This window comes from Convolutriloba macropyga, chromosome 8 (assembly GCF_964194025.1).
Source record: "Convolutriloba macropyga chromosome 8, txConMacr16.3, whole genome shotgun sequence".
Taxonomy (NCBI): domain Eukaryota; kingdom Metazoa; phylum Xenacoelomorpha; order Acoela; family Convolutidae; genus Convolutriloba; species Convolutriloba macropyga.
Window position 1 is genome coordinate 61638166 of NC_134475.1, and position 25843 is coordinate 61664008.

Consider the following 25843-nt stretch of genomic DNA (forward strand, 5'->3'; position numbering starts at 1 on the left):
AAGATCTTTTCTCTTCCGTTTCTTTCTTTCTTTGCTCCTTCTTTTTCTTTTTATTTTCTCCTTTATTTGTTTTGTTTTTGGTTATATTTCTTTTTCTCTGTCTCTTCTGCTTGTTATCTTTCCTTTCACTTTCTTTTCTCTTTCTTTTTTCCTTTCTGCTTTTTTGTCTTTTTCTGTACTTTTCTGCGTTTCTTTTCTCTTTTTTATTCTTTCGTTTCTCCTTTTAGTTTCTTAATGGTTTTTCTCTTTTTCGTTCCTCTTTTTTTCGTTCCTCGCTTGTCGTTCTTTCCTCTTTCCTTTCTATTTCGTTTCTGTCTTACTGTACTCTTTCTTCTCTGCTTTTCTTTACTCTTTGTTTTTTCTTTTCTGTTGTTTTCTGCCTTTTTTTCATCCTTTCTCTCTTTTGTTCATGTTTAGCTTCTCTCTTTATTGTCTCGCTCACTTCTCTGTCTCTCTTTTCTCTTGCTTTTCTCTGTATATTCTGTCTTTGGTTTTTCTTTTCTCTCATTTCTTTTTTTTCTTTTCTCTCATTTCTTTCTGATAGTATTTTCTGCCTCTTTTCGTTTTTTGTTTTTCTTTTTTGTCTCTCTCGTTCTCTTTTTTTCTCTGTTTTTTCTGCTTTCTTCTCTCTTTTTTGCTTTCTATCGTTTTCGTTTTTCTTTTCTGTATTCCATTTCTCTCTTTTCGCTATTGCTTTTGTCTGTTTTTTTCCTGCCTTCATTTGTTTTCATTCGTTTTCTCTTTCGTTCCTCTGTCGTTTCTCTTTATTTTCTCGTCCTTTTCTCTTTCCTTTCTGTATTTGTTTTCTCTCTTGATTTCTTTTTATTTTATCTTGCGTTTCTCTTTCCTGTCTTTCAATTCTGTCTCTTTTCTCTCTTTCTTTTAACTCTTTCCTTTCTGTTCTTTTTTCCTTTCCCCATTTGTTTCTTTGTGCTCCCTCTTTCTCTTCTTTCTCTCCTTTCGCCTTTTCTCTCTCTCTCTCTCTCTTTTGCTTTTCTCTTTTCTTGCTTTTCTGTCTTTTGTCGCTTTCTTTTCTGTCTGTGGTTTCTCGATTTATTTTCTCTCTTTTGTCTTTCCTCTTTCTTTTCTGTCCTTTTTTCTTTTCCCTCCTTTCTCTCGCTCTTTTTTTTTCGTTTGTTTTTCTCTGTTTCATTTGTCTTTTTTGAATTTTTCCTCTTTCGTCCACCCATCTTTTCGCTCTATTTGTCTTTTTTTTTCGGTCATTTTCTCTCATTTTATCTCGCTTTTCTCTCTTTCTCTTCCTTTCTTTTCTGTCTTTTTTCTCTTTCTTTTGTCTTTTCTGTCTTTTTTTTCTCTCTTTTCCTTCTGTTCTGTTTTGCTGCTGTTTTTCTTTTTTCTGTCTTTGTCTTCTGTCTCGTTTCGCCCTTTCGTTTCTTTCTTTTCTCATTCCTTTCTGTCTTTTCTTTTTTCTGTTTTCTCTCCCTCCATATCTTGTTTCTTCTCTTTTTTACGCTCCTTAAAAATGCAGCCTAACGTATTACATGCGTTACGCTACGACACCATGTAGAATTTCGTTATCTTTTCAAGTCTTAGCGCTCCCTAATTATAAGGGCCAGCAAAACCGAAAAAATTGAACACAAAATTGCTGGGACTTGGAGGTATTATACTAAACCATACACATCGGTAACGTAACGTAATACCTATGGCTGTTGAACGAGGGGCATGTGTTCCAGCCCGAGGTGGTAGAAAAAAATGAATTTTAAAACTTCTATTTTTCAAATGATCTTGTTATACTTTTGCTGGCCTGCTAGTAGATTATTAATTGCTCTTGAATGCAGTTCATAGAAATTATTGTAAACGTGTGTGTCTTTTTTATGCAAATTTTTCGCTTGACAGTTTTGCGCTTTTCTTGTAGAACATTCTTTGACTTCTCAAGTGACTTTTTCACGCTTTCATTCTTCATTTTTGAGTGATCTCTATTGCTCTGAAGTAAAGCTAATATAAATTCGGTTGCAGAATAAGTGAGGTATGTGATCTGTAGTAGCGCAGTGGTTAGTAGTTGTGGCTGTGGATCGGGAGGGCAGTGGTTCGAATCCCGGCGGGGGAAAAACGTTATTAACGGCAAAAACTGGATCGAAATTCGAAAGAACCTATTAACAAAGTCAAAATACCATCAGATAAAACCTTAAGTAAAGAAATTTCCTTTTTAAACCTACGAAGCAGTTGGGACTTGTGTTTAATGAGAACAGATAATAAATCGATAAGGAGATAAAATGTAGCGAAGATGAAAAATCCGTCATTATTTTCTAAACCAAATAATTTCAGAAGTCATAAGAACCATTAGCTTTCTACGAAGAAGACCCTAAGAAACCAATAGGACTTGTCTTTGTTTGGACTAAGCCATGCAACCAGACAACGAATGCAGAATTATTCAAAAAATACAAGCAATTTCGAAAAAGTATTGAAGCCATTAAAGTCATCGACTATTATCTGAATATTGTTCAATAGCCGTCCTCATCTTCTCAGCCGGCTATTATAGCGCTCCTATTTTGTTTTTTTTTGCTTTGTCGAACTTTTTTTCGCTTTTACCCATTTTGCAGCTTTTTCGACATTTTGCGTGAATTCTTTTTGACTTCTCTCGGCTAGTTTCACTCTTCTGTCATTCTGCTCAAAGTCCTTTTAAACAGCAGCTGCTCAGCAAAGCAATTCAAAATGAAGAGAGTCAGTATAAAAAAATCAAAGTCAGAAATAGAAACGGGATAAAGCCATAAAGCCCATTTTTAGATGCCCGGTACTTGAACTTTGTTCTCATAAGTTTTAGTTACTATCTATAATGCTTATTAATAGCCGCCCTCATCTTCTCAGCCGGCTATTATAGTGCTCCTATTTTGTTTTTTTTTTACTTCGTCGGAACTTTTTTTCGCTTTACCCATTTTGCCGCTTTTTCGATATTTTGCGAGAAATCTTTTTGACTTCTCTAGGCTAGTTTCACTCTTTTGTCATTCTGCTCAAAATCCTTTTAAACAGTAGCTGCTAAGCAAAGCAATTCAAAGTGAAGAGAGTCAGTATAAAAAAGCCAGAAATAGAAACGGGATAAACCCATAAAGGCCATTTTTAGATGCCCGGTACTTGAACTTTGTTATCATAAGTTTTAGTTACTATCTATAATGCTTATTAATAGCCGCCCTCATCTTCTCAGTCGGCTATTATAGTGCTCCTATTTTGTTTTTTTTACTTCGTCGGAACTTTTTTTCGCTTTACCCATTTTGCCACTTTTTCGACATTTTGCTTGAAATCTTTGACTTCTCTGGGCGAGTTTCACTCTTCTGGCAATCTGCTCAAAGTCCTTTTAAACAGAAGCTGCTCAGCAAAGCAATTCAAAATGAAGAGTCAGTATAAAAAAATCAAAGTCAGAAATAGAAACGGGATAAACCCATAAAGCCCATTTTTAGATGCCCGGTACTTGAACTTTGTTCTCATAAGTTTTAGTTACTATCTATAATGCTTATTAATAGCCGCCATCATCTTCTCAGTCGGCTATTATAGTGCTCCTATTTTGTTTTTTTTTACTTCGTCGGAACTTTTTTTCGCTTTACCCATTTTGCCGCTTTTTCGATATTTTGCGTGAAATCTTTTTGACTTCTCTAGGCTAGTTTCACTCTTTTGTCATTCTGCTCAAAGTCCTTTTAAACAGCAGCTGCTCAGCAAAGCAATTCAAAATGAAGAGAGTCAGTATAAAAAAATCAAAGTCAGAAATAGAAACGGGATAAAGCCATAAAGCCCATTTTTAGATGCCCGGTACTTGAACTTTATTCTCATAAGTTTTAGTTACTATCTATAATGCTTATTAATAGCCGCCCTCATCTTCTCAGCCAGCTAACTTTAAGTTACTATCTATAATGCTTATTGGTATTGATACTAGACCCTGTAGCCTCTCAGTGAGAGACAGGTGTATGTTCAATTACGAAATGACATCAAAATAAATCGCACTTAAAAATGTTTTTATACAAAAATGAATTTGTTGATATTTTTTCTTCTTTCAATCCCAATAGAGTTATGGGAATCAACGGCGGCTATTTTCCGGCAATCTGCCGGGTATGTTTGGTATTGATACTAGACCCTGTAGCCTCTCACTGAGAGACAGGAGTATGTTCAATTACGAAATGACATCAAAATAAATCGCACTTAAGAATGTTTTTATACAAAAATCAATTTCTGTTGATATTTTCTTTTCTTTCATTCCCAATGGAGTTATGGGAAGCAACGGCGGCTATTTTCCGGCGGTCTGCCGGGTATGTTTTAATTTTCCAATGATATTTGTCTCTATTTCAGTTAAACTTAACGATAAGAGTCTTTTGAAAGTCATTCGGATGTGCAATTACCGCAAAAATGTTGAAATACATAAAAGAGAAACAAATATTGACCGCCCACATTTTTTTTGGAAAATTGAACAAACAATGCATCAGTTATGACCTAATATCAATGCACAAGTTAATATTTGAACTACAAGAAAGGGGACGTGACCTCTCAATGATGGGGTTAAGTTTCAAGTTGACAGAAAGAACAACAAAGAGATTTTTTTTTACAATCTAAAAAAAACGGATAATTTTTAAAACTATTAGCAATCAACTGGCTGCATTGAATATGTTCATTTGCTCCTAAATAAGAAGCTAATGAGAGGTGTCATTATTGGAAAGAAACCTTTTATGACTACAAGTAATAAATAAAGGCAAAAACAACTAATTCAATAAAAAAATGCGAGAAAAGTTTCGAAGACAATGAAAAAAAACAAGCATTTCAGTTAAAGATGTTTTATGTTTAATTACGTTTTTTCAACAACAAAAGGATCTTTATTGTTGTAATAATGTGACTTCAAAAAATTTAAATAATTATACAAAATGCACGAGAAAACTCGAAGACGATGAATGAAGACGATATAGTATCGAAGACGATAAAAGCTTTCAACCGAAATCAGTAATTACGCTATTTTCTGCCTCGATGGGACGCCAGTGAGATCTCAATCTGTCGATGGGCGCCACAATCTGTCGTCAATCAACAATAATTATGACAAGAAGAACTCAAACCATCGAAAACCAAAATTACAGTAGAGAAATCCAAGAAGAAAGTGTTGAAATCCTTATAACCATACGCTAATGTCTGAAAACTTTTCATGTTCAACTGAAAGTCCTCTCAACGCCAATTGTGAACGACAATGTTAGGATAAGTTGATAAGATTTCAAAGAAAACCAAAATTGTAAACAAGTATCAATTGAAAAAGAAACCATTAGTTAGAACACGAAACCACTAACCAGAATAGATTTGGTTTTAGTAGAAAGAATGTGTTCTGTGACTGGTGGGACTGAACTACAAGTTCATAGATTTAAGATTAAGATTGGTTAACAAACAATTGAATTGTGGAAAAAATTGTTTTTAGTTCTCAAGTGATTGGATTTCCACTCAGTGCACAAACAGGTTCTTTTAATGCGCCTAATGCAACCAATGGCATCTTTATCCATTCTCAAATTGAAACTAAAAATCTCAATAATTTTGAATTATCCATTAAAACCTCATTGAAATCTCAAATTTCCATTAAAAATTGAAGCAAAAACATGAGCGATTCCTTGAAAACAAATTATTTTTGTCATTGGGCTTCATTTGACCGCTAATGATGTTTGTCTCTTTTGGTACCTGGGTATGAAAAGGGATGTCACTAATTGACATGCAAAAAATACGAAAATTTAAAAAAACAGCGCTCCAATAGAATTCGTGAAATTTTTGTGATAGTGAATTTCCCGAAGAAACCAAGACTATTCTTCTGATTGCCTTTCGTCTATTATGAACTCAAAATTCTCATTATTTTAGCGTAATATCGATTTGTGAATTAGACATTTCGATAGAAAGTATCTTAAGTCGTTCAAAAATTACGCCGAAACTGAAAAGCACGCCAAATATCACGTGTTCACGCAATTCTTTTAACCTCGATATCTCCTCGAAAAAACGACATTCATAGAATCATTTTTATTTCCAAATTCTACGCTTGAATGGCTTTCAACGATTTCACTCACTTTTCTCTGCAATGAATATATCGATCGGCCAAAATTGACTGAACAGGAAACGTTTTTGAGAATATCGTCCCCCCCCCCCCCCCCAAACAAATGGGGTCAGAACGAAAAGATGGAATAAAACCGGGACATTAACTCAAATTGAGTTTTATAAATTGTTTATCTGAGAAAAGCATGGTGGTTCTAAATTGACGGGCAATACTTAGTAGGGGATTTGTTTTCAGAACATTCTTCCTGTTTTTTTTTAATTTTGCGGTTCATGAGGTTGCTACAAGGTACATCTTATTTCCTACAGTTTCATTAATAATGATTTGAAGTTTTGGTTGTCTGGCGCATCGTTTTGACATAGCTTGTTTGCAGGAGTTACAAGTAAAATTGTCCTGTTTTTTGGAGATATCGTTATAATTGTCCATCGGTTTAAGTTTGGTTGACGTGTTTACTGAAGTTTTTTCTATTTCTAATTCGTTCTCTTTGTTATGAACTACAGCGTATTTTGCGAGTGTTTTTCGACTTTTATTGAATCCCCTGTTACATAACTTACTAACCCTCTTTCGTTCTGACATGTGTTCTATTGTCACAAGTACAATCAAAGAAATAAAAATTGGTTTTTTGAAACGCTGTTGAGCTTGTTCAATGTTTGACTCATTATAAAAATCTTTACTGACGCAATTCTTGTAGCATTTTGAAGTCTTATTGGTGCTTAGTCAACTTTATTCGAAAAATATTTGTTTTGAGTGGATCGAAAGTTTTTTTTGGAAATTGTCAATAAATCTGTTACCTCAAAATTACTTTTGTCAAAAATTCGGCTGGTGCCAGATATTGGTAGCTTGCTAAAAAAAAACTTGTTTATCTCTTGTGTTGGGCAAAATGAGGAAAATATTTAATTGGTAAAACACTCTTATAATCGCCCACATATGGTGAAACGGTTTCATTTTTCGCGGAAATTGCAAATTGTTTGCAAAGTGAAAACCGCAGGATAGATTAACACAACTCTTAAGGGAAGTCTAGTTTTATAAAATGCTAAGACAACAATGAAATTTTTTTATTACGAAAGCTGTGTCGTCGACCATAGTGTTGCCGTTTTTAGAAATTTGTCTGCTCTACAACAAAATATGAATTAATACTAGTCGTGTGAGTATTTTTATGTAAAATACTTCATTAAGCGTATTTGACATTTGTTCTAGAATATAGTTCGCTGGTTTTAGCTGTTTGTTTTCTTTCTGAGAAAGGGGATAAGCTGATAATTGCGGAGGGCTTTGTCTCTTTGAGCTTTTGTAGGCTCTGGTGTACGGATCATGGAAACTGCTTATAAAGCTGATTTGAATTTTTCAAGAGGAACTCATATGAATGTAGTCGGATCGTTTGTCGATGTTTACTGGAAATATTGTTTTCTTTCTGAGAAAGGGGATAAGCTGATAATTGCGGAGGGCTTTGTCTCTTTGAGCTTTTGTAGGCTCTGGTGTACGGATCATGGAAACTGCTTATAAAGCTGATTTGAATTGTTCAAGAGGAACTCATATGAATGTAGTCGGATCGTTTGTCGATGTTTACTGGATATATTTATAGTTTCTAATGCTAATTCGTACTGTTTGCTTTGAAATTCAACGTACCTTGTGGCTGTTTAATGGATCCCCTGCTACAAAATGTAACAATTTTTTTTTCATTAACAATGATATCTATTGTTTAGCAACTCTGATATCTACTGTTTTTATCACAAGTACAGTCAAAGAGATCAGTATCGGCTTTTTGAAACGTTGTCAAGTTTGTTCGTTTGACACCAAATAAAAACTTTTCACTGACACAATTCTTGTAGGATTTTAAAGTCCTGTTGGTACTTACGTAACGTTATTTGAAAATTGTTTGTTTGAGTGGTTCGAAATTTTTTTTGGCAGTTGAAATACTTAAAAAGCGACAATAAATGTGTTACCTCGAAATTGTTTTTGTCAAAAATTCGACTGGTGACAGATATTTAAGGCTTGCTGAAAAACTTGTGTATCAGTTGTATTGGGCAAAATGAGGAACATACTACAATGAAAAATACTTCATTAAGCGTATTTGACATTTGTTCTAGAATTTTTTCTAGTGGTTTTAGCTGTTTGTTTTCTTTCTGAGAAGGGATGAACTAATAATTCCGGAGTGCTTTGTCTCTTTGAGCTTTTGTAGGCTCTAGGTGTATGGAGCACCGAAACTGCTTGGAAAGCTGGTTCGAACTGTTGTTCAAGAGGAACTCATATGATTGTAGTTGGTTCTTGCAATTCGTTTAATTGCTCTTGAACGAAGTTCATAGCAATTATTGTAAACGTGTGTGTCTTTTCTATGCAAAATTTTTGCTTGACAATTTTGACTTTTAGAGTGATTTTTACGCCCATGACTTTTTGCGTTTCGCGTGATCTAAAATTCTCTCTCAATCACAATTTCAAGCAGCTGAACTCAATTGGCGGCAATAGAATACTGAAAGTCAAATGAAAAGTGAGCCGAAACTGGTATCATTTTTTACTTTAATGACTGAAGCAGGCTGCAGTTGATTAGAGCTCCCACTAGTCGTTCGAGAGCAATTCTTCCGACGTTTAGTCGGTTATGTTTCCAATTGTCGGAAAAAGTGACAAATTCCAAGCATTGCCAAATTTATTTCGAATTGAGCTAGCTAAATTTGGTAATCCACAAGACCGATTTGATTAGTATAAATATTTTTACTTAGTCAAAACTGCCGCTAATATAACACAATTTAAGTGGATCGGTAATTAATCTTGCAGTTGTTCATCTGACTGATCGCAAAGGGCATACACTTTGGTGTTATTTCAGGGCAGCTTACTGGATGTGCTACGAACCCAAGGTCGACAAGTTATAACACTTACAAATCTACTTGACTTCGCCAAGTTAGTACATCAAACATTAGCCCATAGGTTGGTTGAAAATTTAAACAATAGCCAGATCAAAGAGCGCCAGTTTAATAGACCGATGACACAGCTGTTCAAAGCCATAAAAATGAACAAAAATAAATTATAGCCTGGTCCTTACAGTATGGGTTAATAGAATATCTGTCATTTGAATGGTTTAAGCCTACTGATTAAAGGAGCTACTGTTAGCTTCCCAATAACGGAAGCTCATTTTCATGTTTTACAATTGGGCTTGCTTGTGGAGGACGAATTTTGGTAAAAGTCGAAAAGAGATCTTTTAGGTCAGAAGTATGTTGACATGTTTGGGTTTTGAAATATTTAAGTGCGCTGCAATCAATAAGTAAGAATTTCGAAAGTGTGGAGTACAAACTGACCGGGCAACACATTTCTTGATAAATGATTTGGATATCTATATTTTTCCACACGAGTTCAAATATTTGCATGTAAAAAGGAAGTAAAAATTTTGAGGCTGGTGTCATACAAAGGATTTATGATGAATATGATTAGAAATTTGCGCTTAATTGTATAGTGTCCTTCAACTATTTCTACAATTAAATCATCAGTCGGGCTGAGAACGATTGTCAGAACCCGAGTAATGTCTTTGTATTCCGAACAATAGCACTTCGAATTAAATTTTAAATATAGGCCTGTTGTTTGATTGACAATCAGATCTGTTTTGTAGAGGTGTGCTGGACGGAATGTGGTACTTGGAATGCAAGAACCTTCAGCATCGGGATCTGGCGTGTCGTAATGTACTAATAGACGACAGCATGCAGGCCAAAATTTGTGACTTTGGTCTTGCACAGAACAGAACAGCCACCCTGGAGAGTGCAAAGTTTCCAATCAAGTGGAGCGCACCCGAAGCTGTAAATGAAAAGGTGGGAGCCAAGTTTCACTTCTGGCACACTCTTGGTAGATGTTTAGACTCCTTATTAGCAACCTCGCCTGTCCTATTGTCTATCTAATATTGAGACCACTTAAATATTTTATCCCTCCGAACGTGTAAGAGAAAAATGGAAGCATTTTTGTAATGTAATTTCTCCAACTTCAAACCTAACGGAACTGAGTACAAAGTTTCGATGATGAATGTCAAGAAGCAAGCGCTATTAATTGACCTCGAACAAACTTGGTAGCAATAATTTATTAATAGCCGCCTCATCTTCTCAGCCGGCTATTATAGCGCTCCTATTTTTTTTTTACTTCGTCGAATAAAAAAATTTTTGCTTTACCTCATTTTGCCGCTTTTTCAACATTTTGCGTGATATCTTTTTGACTTCTCTAGACTAGTTTCTCTCTTCTCTCATTCTGCTAAAAGTGATTTTGAACATCAGTTGCTCAGCAAAGCAATTCAAAATGAACAGAGTCAGTATAAAAAATTGAAGTCAGAAGTAGAAACGGGATAAACCCATAAAGCCCAATTTTAGATGCCCGCTATTTGAACGTCGTTCCTATAAGTCTTAGTTACCATCTCTAATGCTTATTGGTATTGATAGTAGCCCCTGTAGCCTCTCTCTAAGAAACAGAAGTACGTTATCTTCAACTACGAAATGCCATCAAAATAAATCGGACTTAAAAAATGTTTTTGTACAAAAATCTTTTTTTTTCAATATCTTATATTCTTTCAATCCCAATCATGCTTATTGGAATCAACGGCGGCTATTTTCCGGCAATCTGCCGGGTATGTTTTACAGTTGGTGTTTATACTATTTTTCATTGCATCGATTTCAGTTCTATTAGGCTGCATTCTTTCAGGCCTGAATTCTTGTTGTAAGTAATTGCCGCCCAGCGATAGCTGGGGCTATTATTGGCCTTCTCTTGAATTTTAACAATCCAAAGGATTTAGATTGTATTGGTGTGCTGTCTTTTTAAGAGCTGTTCATCCATTTTTCGGCTTTTTCACGTCAGTGAGAATCAGATTAGAGTGCTCGTATTAATGACATTGGAGTATAAAAGTGGGCGAAAAGCGAGTGGGTATTTTTGAAAGCGAATTTTTTTCACGTGCGGCAATTTGACTGCTGTTTCATGTGTTTTTTTTGTCTCTATTAATATGATACATGTTTTCTAATGGTACCTACTTGCAATTGATGCAACTCGTTGACGGGCAGCTAATGAGGGCAACAGAGATAATATTAAAAAAGAGGGCAAACATCGAACTTTCAATAATATTTTATGACAACAAATAGTTTCAAAGTTGAAAAACTATTTGTTGTCATAAAATATTATTGAAAGTTCAATGTTTGCCCTCTTTTTTAATATTATCTCTGTTGTCCTATCGCCTAGGATCAATATTAACAGTATAATTGTTTGCTTATGAGGCATAAATGAACCTAATTAGTTGTTTGAGCTTATAGCTAGTGGTTTTCAAGTCTTTAACACTATATATTCTCAACATATTTTGGTGATTTTTTTTAGTTTTGAGAGTATTTGTTGAACTTTTGTTGTCGTATCAATTAAGCTCATTGGCGACAGGTCTCAGAGGTTGCTAATATGAACTATTTTCTGTGATTTAATTGTTTCAGTTCAAATCTAATTCTGTCTATGACTTCGACTTTCATTGTTTTTAAGAAATATCGAATTTTTGAGGTTTTTAAGTTTTTATTTCTTAATTTGCGTTCTTATCTCTAAGTCTCCTTAATGACAAGTCTCATCAGCTGCTACAGGTATCTAAATTAATTGAATTAATCCTTTCAGTTTTTAACTATTTTTCTATATTTGCTGTACATATTATTTTATTGCTTAATTTTATTACTGGCAGTTGCCGTAGGTTGCTAATGTGTAATAGGTGAAGCTAGTTAGAGACGTGGGTCCACGGTATTTGTTTATAAGATTTTGGCAACGGCTTTTTGGAAGATAAAATATGATTTTTTCGTCTTACGTGTTTTTTGTGGTCTTTTCACTTACTGTCAAAACCCATCAAAATCCTATCAAAACATCAATGAATTTTTATCGGCCTGCTACCGCAGTGTCGTTTTAGACCCAGCGAAAATTATTTTATGGCTTTCAAAGTTTTAGGATTTGCTTTGGTTAAGTGTTTTGGGTTCAAGTTATGAGGTTCTCTTAGTTTGCGTCACTGGTTTTCAAAGTTTGATTTTTGCCCACTTTCTTTAGTCTTGCCTCTTTTTTGCACGATCTGTCATTGATTGCCTCAAGGTTGTTGTGTTACACATTCTAAGGTTACATAGAGTCAATAGTTTCAGAAATTGTTGGTAATTTAGGGATTCTTGAAGCCTTGGCATTCTTTGAAAAAGAATTGCGCATTTAGGGTGTGGGGCTTTCTTTACTCTCTTTGATTGATGTTGCTGTAAATTAATAATTGTTAGATAAAAAATAAGGAAGCGCTTATGGATCTGACTCTCGAGGAAGACGAAACACTCGTGTCTCTAGACGTCAAGATTCTTTTCACCAACGTACCGGTGGAGGAGTCGATCGATCTTGCTGCTGAGCAGGTGTTTGCGAGGGATATCACACCAAAAATGAGTTAAGAAACTTTCATTGTGTTGATGAAGCGTGCCTTAAAGGATATTGTTTTCCAGTGCGGTGAGGAGTGGTATTGTCAGAAGGATGGTGTGGCAATGGGGTCTAAACTCGCCGTCGTGTTAGCCAATTTTTGGATGAAGATGTTGAGAAATATCTCGGTGGAGATATCCCGGATGATCCATCTGATTTTGAATCGGGTGAACTTCTTGCTGACATAACCAGTAGTCATCACCGGAACCCATGTGGAAAATGTGGTACAAGGGTAACGAGAAGAGGATATTCCGTACAGTGTAACCGATGTGCCTTCTGGTATCATCGGCAATTCACCGAGCTCACCGTTGTCGAGATAAAACGAATGGTGGACTGTGATTGGAATTGTGGTTGCCGTGTCGCTAGAGGCGTAATCACTCAACCAAGCCCCGAGAAGCGGGCACAGTTGTTTGCCAGATATGTTGATGACATTATACGCACCGTCAAGATAGCGGATGTCGATGACATGATGGAGCATGCCAACCGGCTACATCCCAATATCGAGTTCACCATGGAGATGCCATCTGATGGGAGACTAGCTTTTTTGGACATGCTAATAGACAATAATGAGGGTCGTCTGACCACTCAATGGTACAGTAAGCCCACAGATACTGGACTGTCGCTTGCTTATTATGCATGTGCCCCACAGCGCTACAAGCGGAACATCATAGAGGCAACAGATTTTCGCATCAACAACGCGACCTCGACGTGGAAACTGTTCGATGAGGGCCTTACTAAGGCCAAAAAAACAGTGGAAAGCCAATCAGTGTCCTCCCGATTTTTACAATCCCCTTGTCAAGAAAGTCATCGAAAAATTCCATCCTGGCTTAGACCCAAATCTTAACCCACAAGCTAAAGTCTCGAGCCCGATTCCTGACAAGGCTACTGAGAGGGCGATGCTTGTAACCCAGTGCCGGGGAACAATACCTGACAAGTTGGCCAATCGACTACGATCCTTGAAGCCGAATATTTCTTTCATTTTTGCGACCAGAAAACTTAGAACTTGCCTCCCCTCCTTAAAGGGTCCAGTTGAAAATGACCTCAGTAGCCATGTTGTATACCAAATAAAGTGATCAGGCTGTTTAGCCTGCTATGTCGGCCAGACGTCTCGGCATTTTCGAACTAGGCTACAGGAGCATCTGAAACCAATCGCGCCCGTAGGAGAACATTTGTCAACATGCTCAGGCTCAGGCACTGCGGAATATACAACGAAGAGTGGGAGTCTGAATGGGAGTCAAGATCTGACTAGGCTACTTACTTCAGAGGCCTTATATATTGATAGATTAAATCCAATTCTTAACAATTGTGATGAATACAGACAGCGGCCCCTGACGTTACGTTTAAGGTGATATGTCACAGTGACTTCATTTTCGTGACTCTGGGTGATGTTTTGGACTGGTCTCTGGCCTGACAATCCAATCACAGCGTAACAAAATTTAGATTATGTTGTTGCAGTTAAGGACTGTCGCATATTTTTAAACTGAATCATTAAAAAGTGCAAAGTGTTCTATAATTATCTTTTCTTTTATGTTTTATATATATTTTTAAATTTAATTGGTCATAACCGATGTTTTGTAAATTTGTTTATTTTCAGACTGAAGATGGCTGAAATAGCCGAAAATATTTTCGCATTTTAATAAGCAATTAACGATTTGTTTCATTGGTCATGTTCTTCAATATAAATTATTGTTAGGTTAATAGTTAAGTCAATTCTTTGAAACGTTAATCAGGACTTGCCTGCTATGTTTTTTATTATGTCGTCAAGATTTTTGTTAGGACCATATGACGTCACAACCACTTCAAATCTTTTTGCTCATTCGTTCATGCAATTTTCATTGAATGGTGTGCGTGACTTCATTTTTCAGTCTTAGTGAAGAGCGTTTTTTTACAACTTTAATTCAAAGAGATAAGGTCAAGTGAATGTGTGTCACTCTAACTGAAGTTTATCTGAGAGCACTTAATAGAAGCAACACTAAGTTAAAGATTCTTAATCAAAATTTAAACTATCAGCGTTTAATCAGAATTTTCTTCTTTGGTCTGTCTCTTTTACTATCTTTCTGAGACTGTTTATCTGTGAAGCTATTGCGGCTATTTTCTGGCAATTTGCCTGCCACAATTGTAATTTACATCAATCCTGTTAATGAACACGATTTCATAGGTCAGCCTGTTATTGATCTCCTCAAGGTTTCTTTAGTTCATTGATTTTTGGCAACCATTTGATCACGCTTGAAAATCTCAAAACCACAGTTTTGTACAGAACCACTCAGTAACTGAATTGGTTATCTGACGTCATTTGCTAGAATATGGAGTAGTTTTTGCCATGATCTACTCCACGTAAAAATTGACATCTAATATTCAAATATGGGAAGGAAGCAAACTATAATCGCAGTTCAGCTGGGTTGGCCATAGGCAAAACTCGAAAATTTAACGGCTCTATTCCTGTCACTTAGTTATTTGGTGATTAGTTATTTAGTGATTAGTTATTTCGTGATTAATTGCTCTTGAACGAAGTTCATAGCAATTATTGTAATCGTGTGTTTTTTCTGCAAAATTTTTGCTTGACGGTGTTAACTTTTCGAGTGACTTTTACGCCCTTGACTTTTTGAGTTTCGCGTGATCTAAAATTCTCTCTCAATCACAATTTCAAGCAGTTGAACTCAATTGGCGGCAATTTAATACTAAAAATCAAATAAAAAGCGCCGAAACTGGTATGTTAATCTCTAATGTGGTTATTTGAAGCTCACTATTGAGCTTCTTAGTCCCCTTTAGGCTACCCCTCCCCCCGACTGAAGCAGGCTGCAATTGATTGCTTTGAAACTGAATTGATAAATTTTGTCTACTCCCTTCTGAACACTAAAAAATACTGAACGTCCAAGCCGTACTCAACATTAAATATATGGAGCGAAGAACTTTTTTTTTCGTTTTTTTTTTCAAGCTACGGTATATTACTACTAGGTATTCTAGTTATCAGTGTATGGGTGCTATCTCTATCCAACTACTGGTGTCACCGTTACTATCTCCCGAGAGACAGTTTTCTTTTTTCTATTCCTTAATCGCAAGTTTTTTTGACCGTCAATTTATCTGAATTTGGGTATTCTATAAAAAATAAATGGGTTGTATTCCATCTCGTCATCGGTTGAGACCAAACCATTTACATCACATAATCTTTAGTTTATATTTCAGGTACAATTTCCCCCCCCCCCCATTTTAAAAAATGATGCTGTAATTTTGTTTATTATTCAACTAAAAGCAATACAAGATCATCATGTTTACAGAAAAAGTCCTCGAAAAATGTAAAAAAGAGGAACTAATTGCGAAACTTCTAGAAACCAGTGAAAAAATAAATGAGAAGGATAGAATCATAAAATCTCTCGAAAACAATTTGGCACAGTTCGATTTGCAGAAACAGACAGTTACTTTCCAGAAAGAGACAATAAATCGTCTGGAGAAAGATATTGAATACTTCAAAGAACAGACATCCAGAATCATTGATAATTTGCTAGAAAAGCAGGATAATTCGCGTTTACTACAATTTATAGAAACGCCAGATAAAAAATTATCAGAAAGTGATACCGCGCTTTGCAAAGCAGCTTTTAATATCTGATAGCACATACCGCAAAATCAATCAACAAGACATCTCGCAGCAAACGGCAATACATTCATATTCTTCAGCAACAATTAAAAATATTGGAATTGTTGTTGGAACATATTCTCCTGGGGCTAAGACGGAAACTTTAGTTCTACACGCTGGAAAAAATTCAATTGATAAGCGTTTATCTGGGCAAGATGCTGCAATGCAAATGAAAGGTACAGTTGATGAGTGCATGAAAAAGTTCAAACCACACCGTGTAACTGTCTGCAAAATTTCACTCGTCAAAGACGGTTGTTATGGTCGAAATAGTAATAATGAGGCAATTACAAAGTTTAATGAGCAACTGGAAATGATATGTCTGGAACTGGAGGGTCTGTATTCGCGGTCAGAAGGTGAATGTCTTGATAATACTCTTACAGATAATGATATTTCTTATGACGGGGTCCACCCAAACATAAATGGAATAAAAACCCTTGTGAATAATATTCGGCACTACAATGTCTTGAACAACCTACCTGCAGCACAGAATGTGATCCAACCTCAAAAAATTCCAAATTATTGCAATATTGCTTTAGTTGAATCGTGTGAAAGATATGAGCATTTGTTTTTTAATATTAGTAGTACTTTTTTTGACACATTTGCCCACAAATAACTTCATAGTCATTAGGAGCAGTTTAACTCAAGCAAAAACACTCGTTATACAATATTGTGTACATATTGATGGTCATCTGGAGTGACAAAATTTTGCGCCACAAAGCTGTTTGTTTTCTGTGCAATTTTGTGTTGAGAAAAACATTACTTCTTTGTGGAGATGAAAAGAATCCTGGACCCTTTAGTTGTCGACTTTTGATAAATTGCTAGATCCATCCCAAAAGAGTTTGAAATTTTTTCTCGTAAATGCGGGCAGTATGCAAAATAAGTATGAAGACCTTTCGAATTTGCTTCAATAACTAGATTCGCAAACTATACTTATAGTAACCGAAACATAGATTTCCAAGCAGCAGGTCACTAATTTCAATATAAGTAATGAACATCTTTTCTTACAAAAAGCTCGATCAAAACAAACGGGAGTCCAGCGAGGTGGGGGTGTTGGAGTTTGAATCCCCAGACATTTCAATATTAAACTTAAAAAAGAATTTGAGATGGCAATTGTAAATTTTTTTGAATCAAGGTGGCTCAGAACTAATGAACCTCTGAAAGATAAATGTTTGGTGAATATTTTGTACAATACGAGTAATAATCTTGCCAATTTTTTCGTGAACGAGTTGAGTGCTGAATTATCTTATGCATATTCCTTAACAGACAATCTTTTTCTTTTTTGGTGACTACAACATTGACCAATTGAATAAAAAAGAGAAAGAATTACTTGATAACTTAACACCTGGTCTGACACTTAACCCAACAAATGTGGTCAATCCCACTTGCATCAGCAAAACTTATCAATCGCTTATCGATCACTGCTTCATGGCAAAAAATCAAATTGTAGAATTGCAAGTTTGTTAGATGCCCACTGAGGTCGACCACATCATATTTTATCAGAGTAATTCAGAAATGATAGGGAGGAACGATGATAGATATTTATTTAGAAGAAACACGAAATTTTTCTCGGGGGAGAAATTCAACAGGGATTTGGGACTGCCGACCTATGTATCAACAGGAAAATTGTCATGAAATGTTTACAAAAATTTAATTGAATTTTTCAAAGTATACTTGATCAACATGCACCTATACAGATCTGTGATTCTTCAATAAAACAAAACAAAAAAGTGATAAACCATGGATATCCAAGGAACTCAAAAAATTACTAGCAGAAAAACATCATTTGTACAATCAATACAAATTTTTTCAGAACTACGATGTTTTCGACGATTTAAAAAATGACGTAACCTAGTGATCCGAAAACTGCGAGATGAACATCACAAATATTCTGTTGATTTTTTTAAGTAATGTGAAACATGGAAGCAGAAATGGAATTTCATCAATACAAAATAAGGAAACCACAAACAAGGTTTTAATGTGTCTGAAATTGAAACAGACGGAGCCAAGACCGTTGACAAAAAAGCTATCTGCAATGCATTTAATAAATCTTGGGCGGAAACGGGCAAATGTTCTGGTGATTTCGTTCCTCTGAATATCCATTAGTTGGACCACCGTTCTGAAAAATTCAATTTTTGAGTATTCACTTTAAAAGAAGTCTACAAAACCCTTGACAGTTTCGAAAAGTAAATCACCGGGTCCAGGATTTTTCCATGCGTGGGCTTTAAAGGCGGCGAAGTACGCAATTGATACTCATCTGTAATTTATTTTTTATGAATGTATTCAAAACAGTGTCTTTCCAACTATTTTAAATAAAACATGCGTATGTCACACCAATTCACAAAAAGATCAATAACACAAGTGTGCAACTATCGACCAATTTCGGTCACACCAACTTTTTGTAAGCTTTATGAGAAGTTTCTCCTTTTCCAAATGATGGATCACCTTATTAAAAACAATCTGTTGAATAAAGAGCAATTTGGATGCCGAAACAAAAAATCTTCAACAGATGCATTATTGTTTTTCAGTGAGACAATAATAGAAAACCATGAAAATGGGAGAAACACTGCAGCAATTTTCTTAGACCTTGCAAAAGCCTTCAATTCGTGTCGCACAAAATATTTCTTAGAAAAGCAGAGTGCTTCCACTTCTCTGAGCCTGAAGTTAATTTTTTGAAATCTGTTCTTGAAGAAAGATCACAATGCGTCAAAATATGCAACTAGGTCTCAGAGCACTTTTGTTAATCATGGAGTAGCGCAAGACACAGTATTAGGACCCTTATACGTTAACGATTTTTGAAAAAATCAAAGGTGACTTTTTGCAGACGATACTAGTATTTTATGTCGGTATGAACCAGGAGAAACAATTGCAAAAAAAAATTAAAAATTTTTTATTAAAGACGGACAGTTACTTGAAGAAAAATCAACTCACTTTGAATGCTGATAAAACAGAACTACTTTATTTTTCTACCAGGGACGAATTAGAAAAAGTTACTTATAACGAATTTTTATTAAAATCTGCTAAGTTGTCGTTATCTAGGACTACACAATGACTCAAAATTGACTTTTGAAGCACATCTAAATGTATTATTAAAAAGAATAGCGGCTGCCATTCGCTCACTATATCTGTTAAGAAACCATATACCTTAGGAAGTAAGGCTGCAAATTTTCAAAATTTTAGTCCTGTCTCATTTGTCATTCAGTGGAGTTTATTTACAATCATTGTCAGCAAAAAACGTACAGCAGATAAATTGACAGATTGTTTGTGGCATTAAATTGTGTTATATGCGTCGTAAATTCGATCATTGTTGTGATATCCTTCTCAAATCGCATGTCCTACCAGCTGAATTATTTCAATGTTTGGTATCTTGAAACTCGACAGACTTGAATCAGAGGATATTATCAGAAACTTTTAAAAAATGTGCGAACCGCCTGCAGTTAAAACGGAACAAACGGACAAAACAGCTGATAAGAACGCAAAAGTATACTAAGCAGAAAAAAAGATCTTTGATTTTGAAGAGCATAAAAAATGGAATAAGTTACCCTTTAACGTAAGAGCGACGGAGAACAAAACTCTTTTCAAAAGAACTTTAACTGAGTTTTTGCAACGTCAGCATGAAAATTTTTCAGTAGGTCGACAGTTAGCATCATTCGTGTCTTATTTTTTATATATAGTGGAAGAATCATTCGTGTCTTATTTTTATATATAGTGGAACGAACAGCTTAATGAGTAACATTAATTAATAACCAGATGATTAATGTATAATTTTGATTATTTCATGAAATATTCCTGATCATTCTGAAGGCGTGAAAACTTTAACCTCTCGGTTATATTTTTTACATGTTTGAAAAAAATTAGAGCTCCCACTAGTAGTTCGAGAGGAATTCTTCCGACGTTTATTCGGTTATGTTTAATAGCCGCCGTCAGCCTCTCAAACGGCCTTTCCAGGCCTAGTGTTTTTTCGAACCAATATCGTCTTTCTTGCTAGTGGATTTTTTGTTCACATGCGGCATTTTGACATTGATTTTCTGTTTTCTTTTTTATCTGATTTCTTTGGAAATGGTTTTCCCACTTCACTAATAGTCCTGTTTAAGGACCCCATTTTGTTTAGTCAATAAAATTTCATCGAATTGTAAGCCAGGATTTGTCCGGCTGTGTTTTTACAATTCAAAGAATTTGAATTGTTTTGGTGCGCTTTCCTTTTTTCAAGATCTGTTCACGCTTTTTTCGCCCTTTTCACGTCAATGAGAAGTCAAATTAGAGTTGTGATTTCTGTCACAATGAACTAGTAAAAGAGGTGAAAAATTGAGTAGGTTTGAGGCGTGACTTACAAAATACCTTTAATGTTAGAAATTGGTATTTGTACAATTTGGCCCTTTGAGATTAATTTTTTTTCAGGTGCATCAATTCGTCTTCTGTTTTCATAATTTCCTCTCCTTCAGTGCTTTTATGACGTTGCATATTTTTTCTAATTGTTCCTACTTGTCTTTGCTTGAGTTCATTAAGGGGCAACTGAAAGTTTTTATGACTGCCACTATTTTGCCCCCTTTTATTTTGCCCCCTTTTTTTAAAATTATCTGTTGTCCTCTCACTTAGTATCATCAGTGACAGGTCTACATTGGTTGCTAATGAAGCACGAAAGAACCTAATGAATTGCTCGAGTTATTAGCTAGTGGTTTTCATGACCTTGACACTACTTTTTCTCAAATTTCTGCAAGTATTTATTGTACTTTTTGATGTCTTATCATTTAATCTCACTGGGGACAGGTCTCTAATGCTGCTAATAGGTGCTAACTTTATCAATGTAGTCGTTTTTTTTCAATGCTAGTGCTTTCTATGAATATGTCACTAATTGTTTTCAATAATAATTATCGAATTTGTTTCTAGTTTTGTGAGTTTTTCTTTTCAATTTTGTCGTCTTAATCCCATTGTTGACAAGTCTCATTGGTTGCTAAAAAGGCTTCAATTGAAGCAAGTGATTCCAGTTCATAGCTATTGCTTTTTGTGACTCATACGCTTGTTCGTTTAAAAAAAGTTTGTGCTTTTTAGTCTTGCTAATATTTTTGTACTTATTGCCGTCTTATCACCTGATCTCATTGATGAGAGGACTCAACGGTCGTCATTGAGAAATAAATAATTGATGTTGTATCCTTCTATAGCTGTAGCTGTTGCGTTCTGTGAATTATACTAAGTGTTTTAAGAAGTTTCAGCGAGTTTTATTGCGATATTTGGTTATTTTTTGGTCTTATCATTTAATGTTATTAGTCAGAGGACTCATCGCCATTTAATGACAGGTTGCTAATGAGAAATAGAGGAAACTATTTGGCAGTTTGAGTTCATAGCAGTTGTTTTTTGATGTTGATCCTGACGAACACGAATTGAATTACGAAATGTAGTGAATACGGTCAATGTCAAAAGAGCAAAATCAAAAGAAACGGGATAAACCGATAAAGCCCGGTCTTTAAGTCAGTGCATTAGGTTATCGAAGTTCATTAGAGTGATTGCTAGTTGATATTGGTATTAAACTTAATACCCTTCAGTTGAAGCTGATGTAAGCATAGGTTAAGAATCTAGCTGAAATTGTCCACTGAATTAGAACAATTTTTGAAACATAGGAAATTTTTTGTCAATTTCTATCTCTTCTTTTTTCTTCTGTTTCAATCCCGATGTGCGGCTAGCGCATCAATGGCGGCTATTTTCCGGCAATCTGCCGGCTATGTTAAGAATATTCTACGACAAGTTAGAACTGTTGATTAAAAAGGGAAAATGCTATCTTCTTTTTGATACTCGCGAAAGGATAGCTAGGCTATTTTTGGTTTCGTTTCGGTTTTTCAATCCAGAGAATTGTGTATTGGTATTTTATTAGTCTGTTCAAACTAGGGCCATTGGCAACATATCTCAGTTTATGCAAGATTAGTGCATCTGATTAATTTTCGTTAGCCATGGCTATGCCTCAGTAGGGCGTGAGATTTGATGCGAATCCATCCAAACTGTACATCTAATTCGCAATAGTTTTAAGAAATTTTAATAACTTGAATAATTCCGTAAAAGGAAACGAAACTGGTAACATTTCTTCAGCAAAATTTATCTCATTAAACAAAGCTCACAAGCAAAAATTGACCTCTGCCGTCTTCGACATCCGCAGTTAGAAATCAGGTATGGCGCACGATCAATGTTGGCACGCCGGCGACCGATTCCTTTCACATACTGTATTTAAGATTTTGAATGAATTTCAATTGATAAATTCACGTAGTTAGATTGAGTTACTGAAAAACTTAACGCTGGTTTAACTAGAAAAATTTAACTGAATTTAACGCTGGTTGTCAGGATTTTAATGAGTGCAATTTGTGTAAGTAGAGTTGCTCTGTTTCAGAAATACACGAACAAATCGGACGTGTGGAGTTACGGTGTGTTTCTTTGGGAACTGTTCTCCTATGGGAGAGTGCCCTATCCCTCCATGGTAAGCAAAGCGCTCATCTCGACCATAAATGTGAAATTGTCATTTTTCTCCTCTACAAAAGATAGTACCCTTCTAAATAATGGTAACAATCACTTCATACAGATGGCAATGCGTAATTAATTGCTCTCAATCAGTTTCGAGCAATTATAATAGTTGTTATGCAATTTTTCTGCTTTTCATCTGCTAGTTTGTACTTGGTCTGATCATTTTTCTTTTTGTCTTAAGTCAATGGGCATTTTCTCTAAGAGCCTTACGCCTTAATACTCTAAGTATGGGATTCAACAAAAATGTTGACGAGACATAAATTCCTGGTGTGAAGGGCGGTTCGTAAGAGTTTGATACCCTCGCCACTCGCCTTATTCCTGGTCATTCTACCCATAATCCTACACTTGCTCCCCACTTCAGTTACGCGTAATCTAGCTTCCCTAAGCTGCAGCTACCTATAGACGAAGTTGCCCCCTAATCAGTCGTTTTAGAGATATTCGCCCTACTTTATTCAAATATGTTTTAAACTAGTGAATGGTTGGTTAGGAGCACTCTTTGAAGACGCTGGGTTTGGAGTTGTTTCTGCAATTTTTTCATGATATAGTTTTATTCGTATGAGAATTGCATGTAAATGATTTTTACTAATTGTAATTTTGTTTCAGTAATTCGTTTACACGCTGAGTTTATACAATTTCTAGATTCTTCGCAGATTGCGGCCTTCAATATAATAGTTGAGTAAAGGCTACTTGTCAACTGAATTGCAAAAACTTTTGCGAACGTCTCATTAGAAAGTTGTTTTTACGATCGCCAGATTTGTAGTCACCGGTTGTTTAAAATCTATGAGACATATCTCTGTTCCTTCAAATTTTGTGATGTGTTTTTGATACCTGCGCTAGCGATAGATAAGTTGGATCTATTATTGGCCTCCTTTTGGTTCTACAAATAAATTACAATTCAAATTTATAATTCACATTCGGTTTTATAAGTAAATTAATTTTAATTTACAATCAAATTTGATTCAGTTTTACAAATCAATTTCAAAACAATACCATGAATTTGAATCGTATTTGTGCGCTCTCTTTTTTCAAGATCTGGTTACACAATTTGATGATTTTTCAAGTCCAATTGGATTGGTGATTTTGGTCTCGCTGAACAGAAATGGATCAAAAAGGCGAGTTATTTTGCGGTGTTAAATTTAATCACTCTAATTTAAATTTGAGTGAAAACGGTTTGGACATAAATTTGCTTTCTCGATAGTGGTTTTCAATTCACGTACGGACATTTGACTTCTGGTTTTGACTGTTTCTATTTCAAAATAGATTTTTCACAAGTAATGACTTTCGTGTTTGACCTCGGACTCAACTCACTCAATCACTGTTTCATTTGAGTGGAATTTAGAATTCAGTCAACAAATTTACGCAAATACGTTCAAGGTCAAAAGCAAAATCAAAAGACCAATGGGATAAACCGATAGGGGATAAACTTCCTTAGAGTATACTTATGATAAGTGGTATTAGTATTAAGATTTTTCTTCAATTTAGAGTCTTAAGATATAAGAAAATAAGCTTTCAATTTTTATCTTTTTACCTGATACAATCCAAGTATCGGCCAGGGGTCAATGGCTGCTATTTTCCCACAATCTAGCAGTTATGTTTGACATTTTTTGAAATGCACTCCACTAATACTTACATTAGTCGTTATTGAAGCCGTTTTCAAAAATTTTGTGACTTGAACATATAATCTGGGGTGCAGAAGAGTGCGAGGTCTATAAGGTTCAAATTTATAATTATCCTCAGTGTATACTTTCAAGTTTCTTTTAAAAGTTGTCTAGTTTTTTTAAAAAGTTTCTCAATTAATTAATAGCCCCCGTTAGCCTCTCAACGGCTATTATATAGGCGCTCTTTTTAAATTCGCTTTACCTTTTGGTTTTACCTTTTCGTTTTACATAAGTCACAATTTTCACGCTTGACTTCTGACTTACTTCACTCACTGTTACTGAATGGATTTTAAATTCTTTCACGTATTGAATTACTTGATGTAGTGAATACCGTCAAGGTCAAAAGAGCAAAATCAAAAGAAGCGGTAATATATAAAGCCCGGTCCTTAAGTCATAGTACATTACGTTATCAAAGTTAGTTAAAGCGATTGCTAGCTAGAATTAGTATTATGCTTAAGAGCCTTCAGTTTAGAAGCTGAATTAAGTGTGATTTTAGAATCAAACCAATTATGAATCTACACACCAAATAAGAACACTTTGACACTTAAAAAATCCTGTCAATTTTTATCTCTTAATTTTTTTGTTTCTGTTTCAATCCCAATGTGCGTCAAGCGGGCCAACGGCGGCTATTTTCCAGCAATTTGCCGGCTATGTTCTCATATTTCACATGATATAGATGGAAGTCAGTGAAGTTTTCCTCGGCTCATCCGGGAAGCTGCAGGTCACGTTTAAGTGTTATCAACTGAAGCTTTTAGCGAACAAAATGAAATAAAATCAAACCTTTTTTCATTAACGTGTACAATGGTTTCCAGTTTTTCTACTACAGTAGCATTCGAAGTTTGTCGTTTCGTAAGATATCATGATGGAGTGAAATTTTTGCGTTTATTTAATAGCAAAAGGACGAGGTTGTGAAGCACGTAATGCGCGGGTACAGAATGCAGTGTCCACCTGACTGTCCTGAAGAGATATACAAAATGATGCTCAAGTGCTGGACCATAGAAGTCAACGACCGGCCATCCTTCCGAACGCTCAAAGAAACGGTAATATACATTTATAATCTTTCCAAATGTGATTTACTAGGAATGATGGTTTATTTCGTAACCTGAGATCGTTGAAAATGCACGAAGTTACTCTTGCAGTTACTCTTCAACCGAAATAGTTTTTTGGTTCAGTTATTAGCCCAGGTTGACCACCATAAAAGAAACTTACCAATCATAAAACGCCGTATATGGATTTTATGGAAACTTACTAAACATACAACGATCATAAATATTTTTGAGTTTGGATGGCAAACAGTCCAAAGGGCCACCTGCTCCAAAATAACGTTTCTGTGCATGAAATTTCAAAATTCCACTTTTAGGATGCCGTACTTGCCATAAAAAATGTTTATCGAACATTTTATGCCGAGTAAGGTACCATATATGGTCTTTTTTGTGGTAAGTAAGGGGCCATATATAGTTCGTTTTATGGTATTTAAGTTTTGTCGATCCGAGAGTGCTCTTAGAAATTTATTTCACATTATTTTGACTTTTTTTGAACGAGTTTTTCCTTAGTTTTTGCTCTAGAACACAATGGGGCTGCTATTTAAAGCCTCTTTACTTAGGGAACAGTTTTTGCCGAGCGGCA

At 35.4% G+C, this 25843-nt stretch overlaps 1 protein-coding gene across 2 annotated transcripts in view; it reads left to right on the plus strand.

The window, feature by feature from the left end:
- Window positions 1-25843, plus strand: part of LOC142344901 (tyrosine-protein kinase CSK-like) — a 57979-nt gene that overhangs the window by 20664 nt on the left and 11472 nt on the right. For both annotated transcript variants that reach the window (XM_075396953.1, XM_075396954.1), the window contains exons 6-9: window positions 8826-8899; window positions 9603-9798; window positions 22429-22515; window positions 25111-25257. In XM_075396953.1, coding sequence (XP_075253068.1) covers window positions 8826-8899; window positions 9603-9798; window positions 22429-22515; window positions 25111-25257 — 504 coding nt within the window. The remainder of the gene's footprint in view (window positions 1-8825; window positions 8900-9602; window positions 9799-22428; window positions 22516-25110; window positions 25258-25843) is intronic.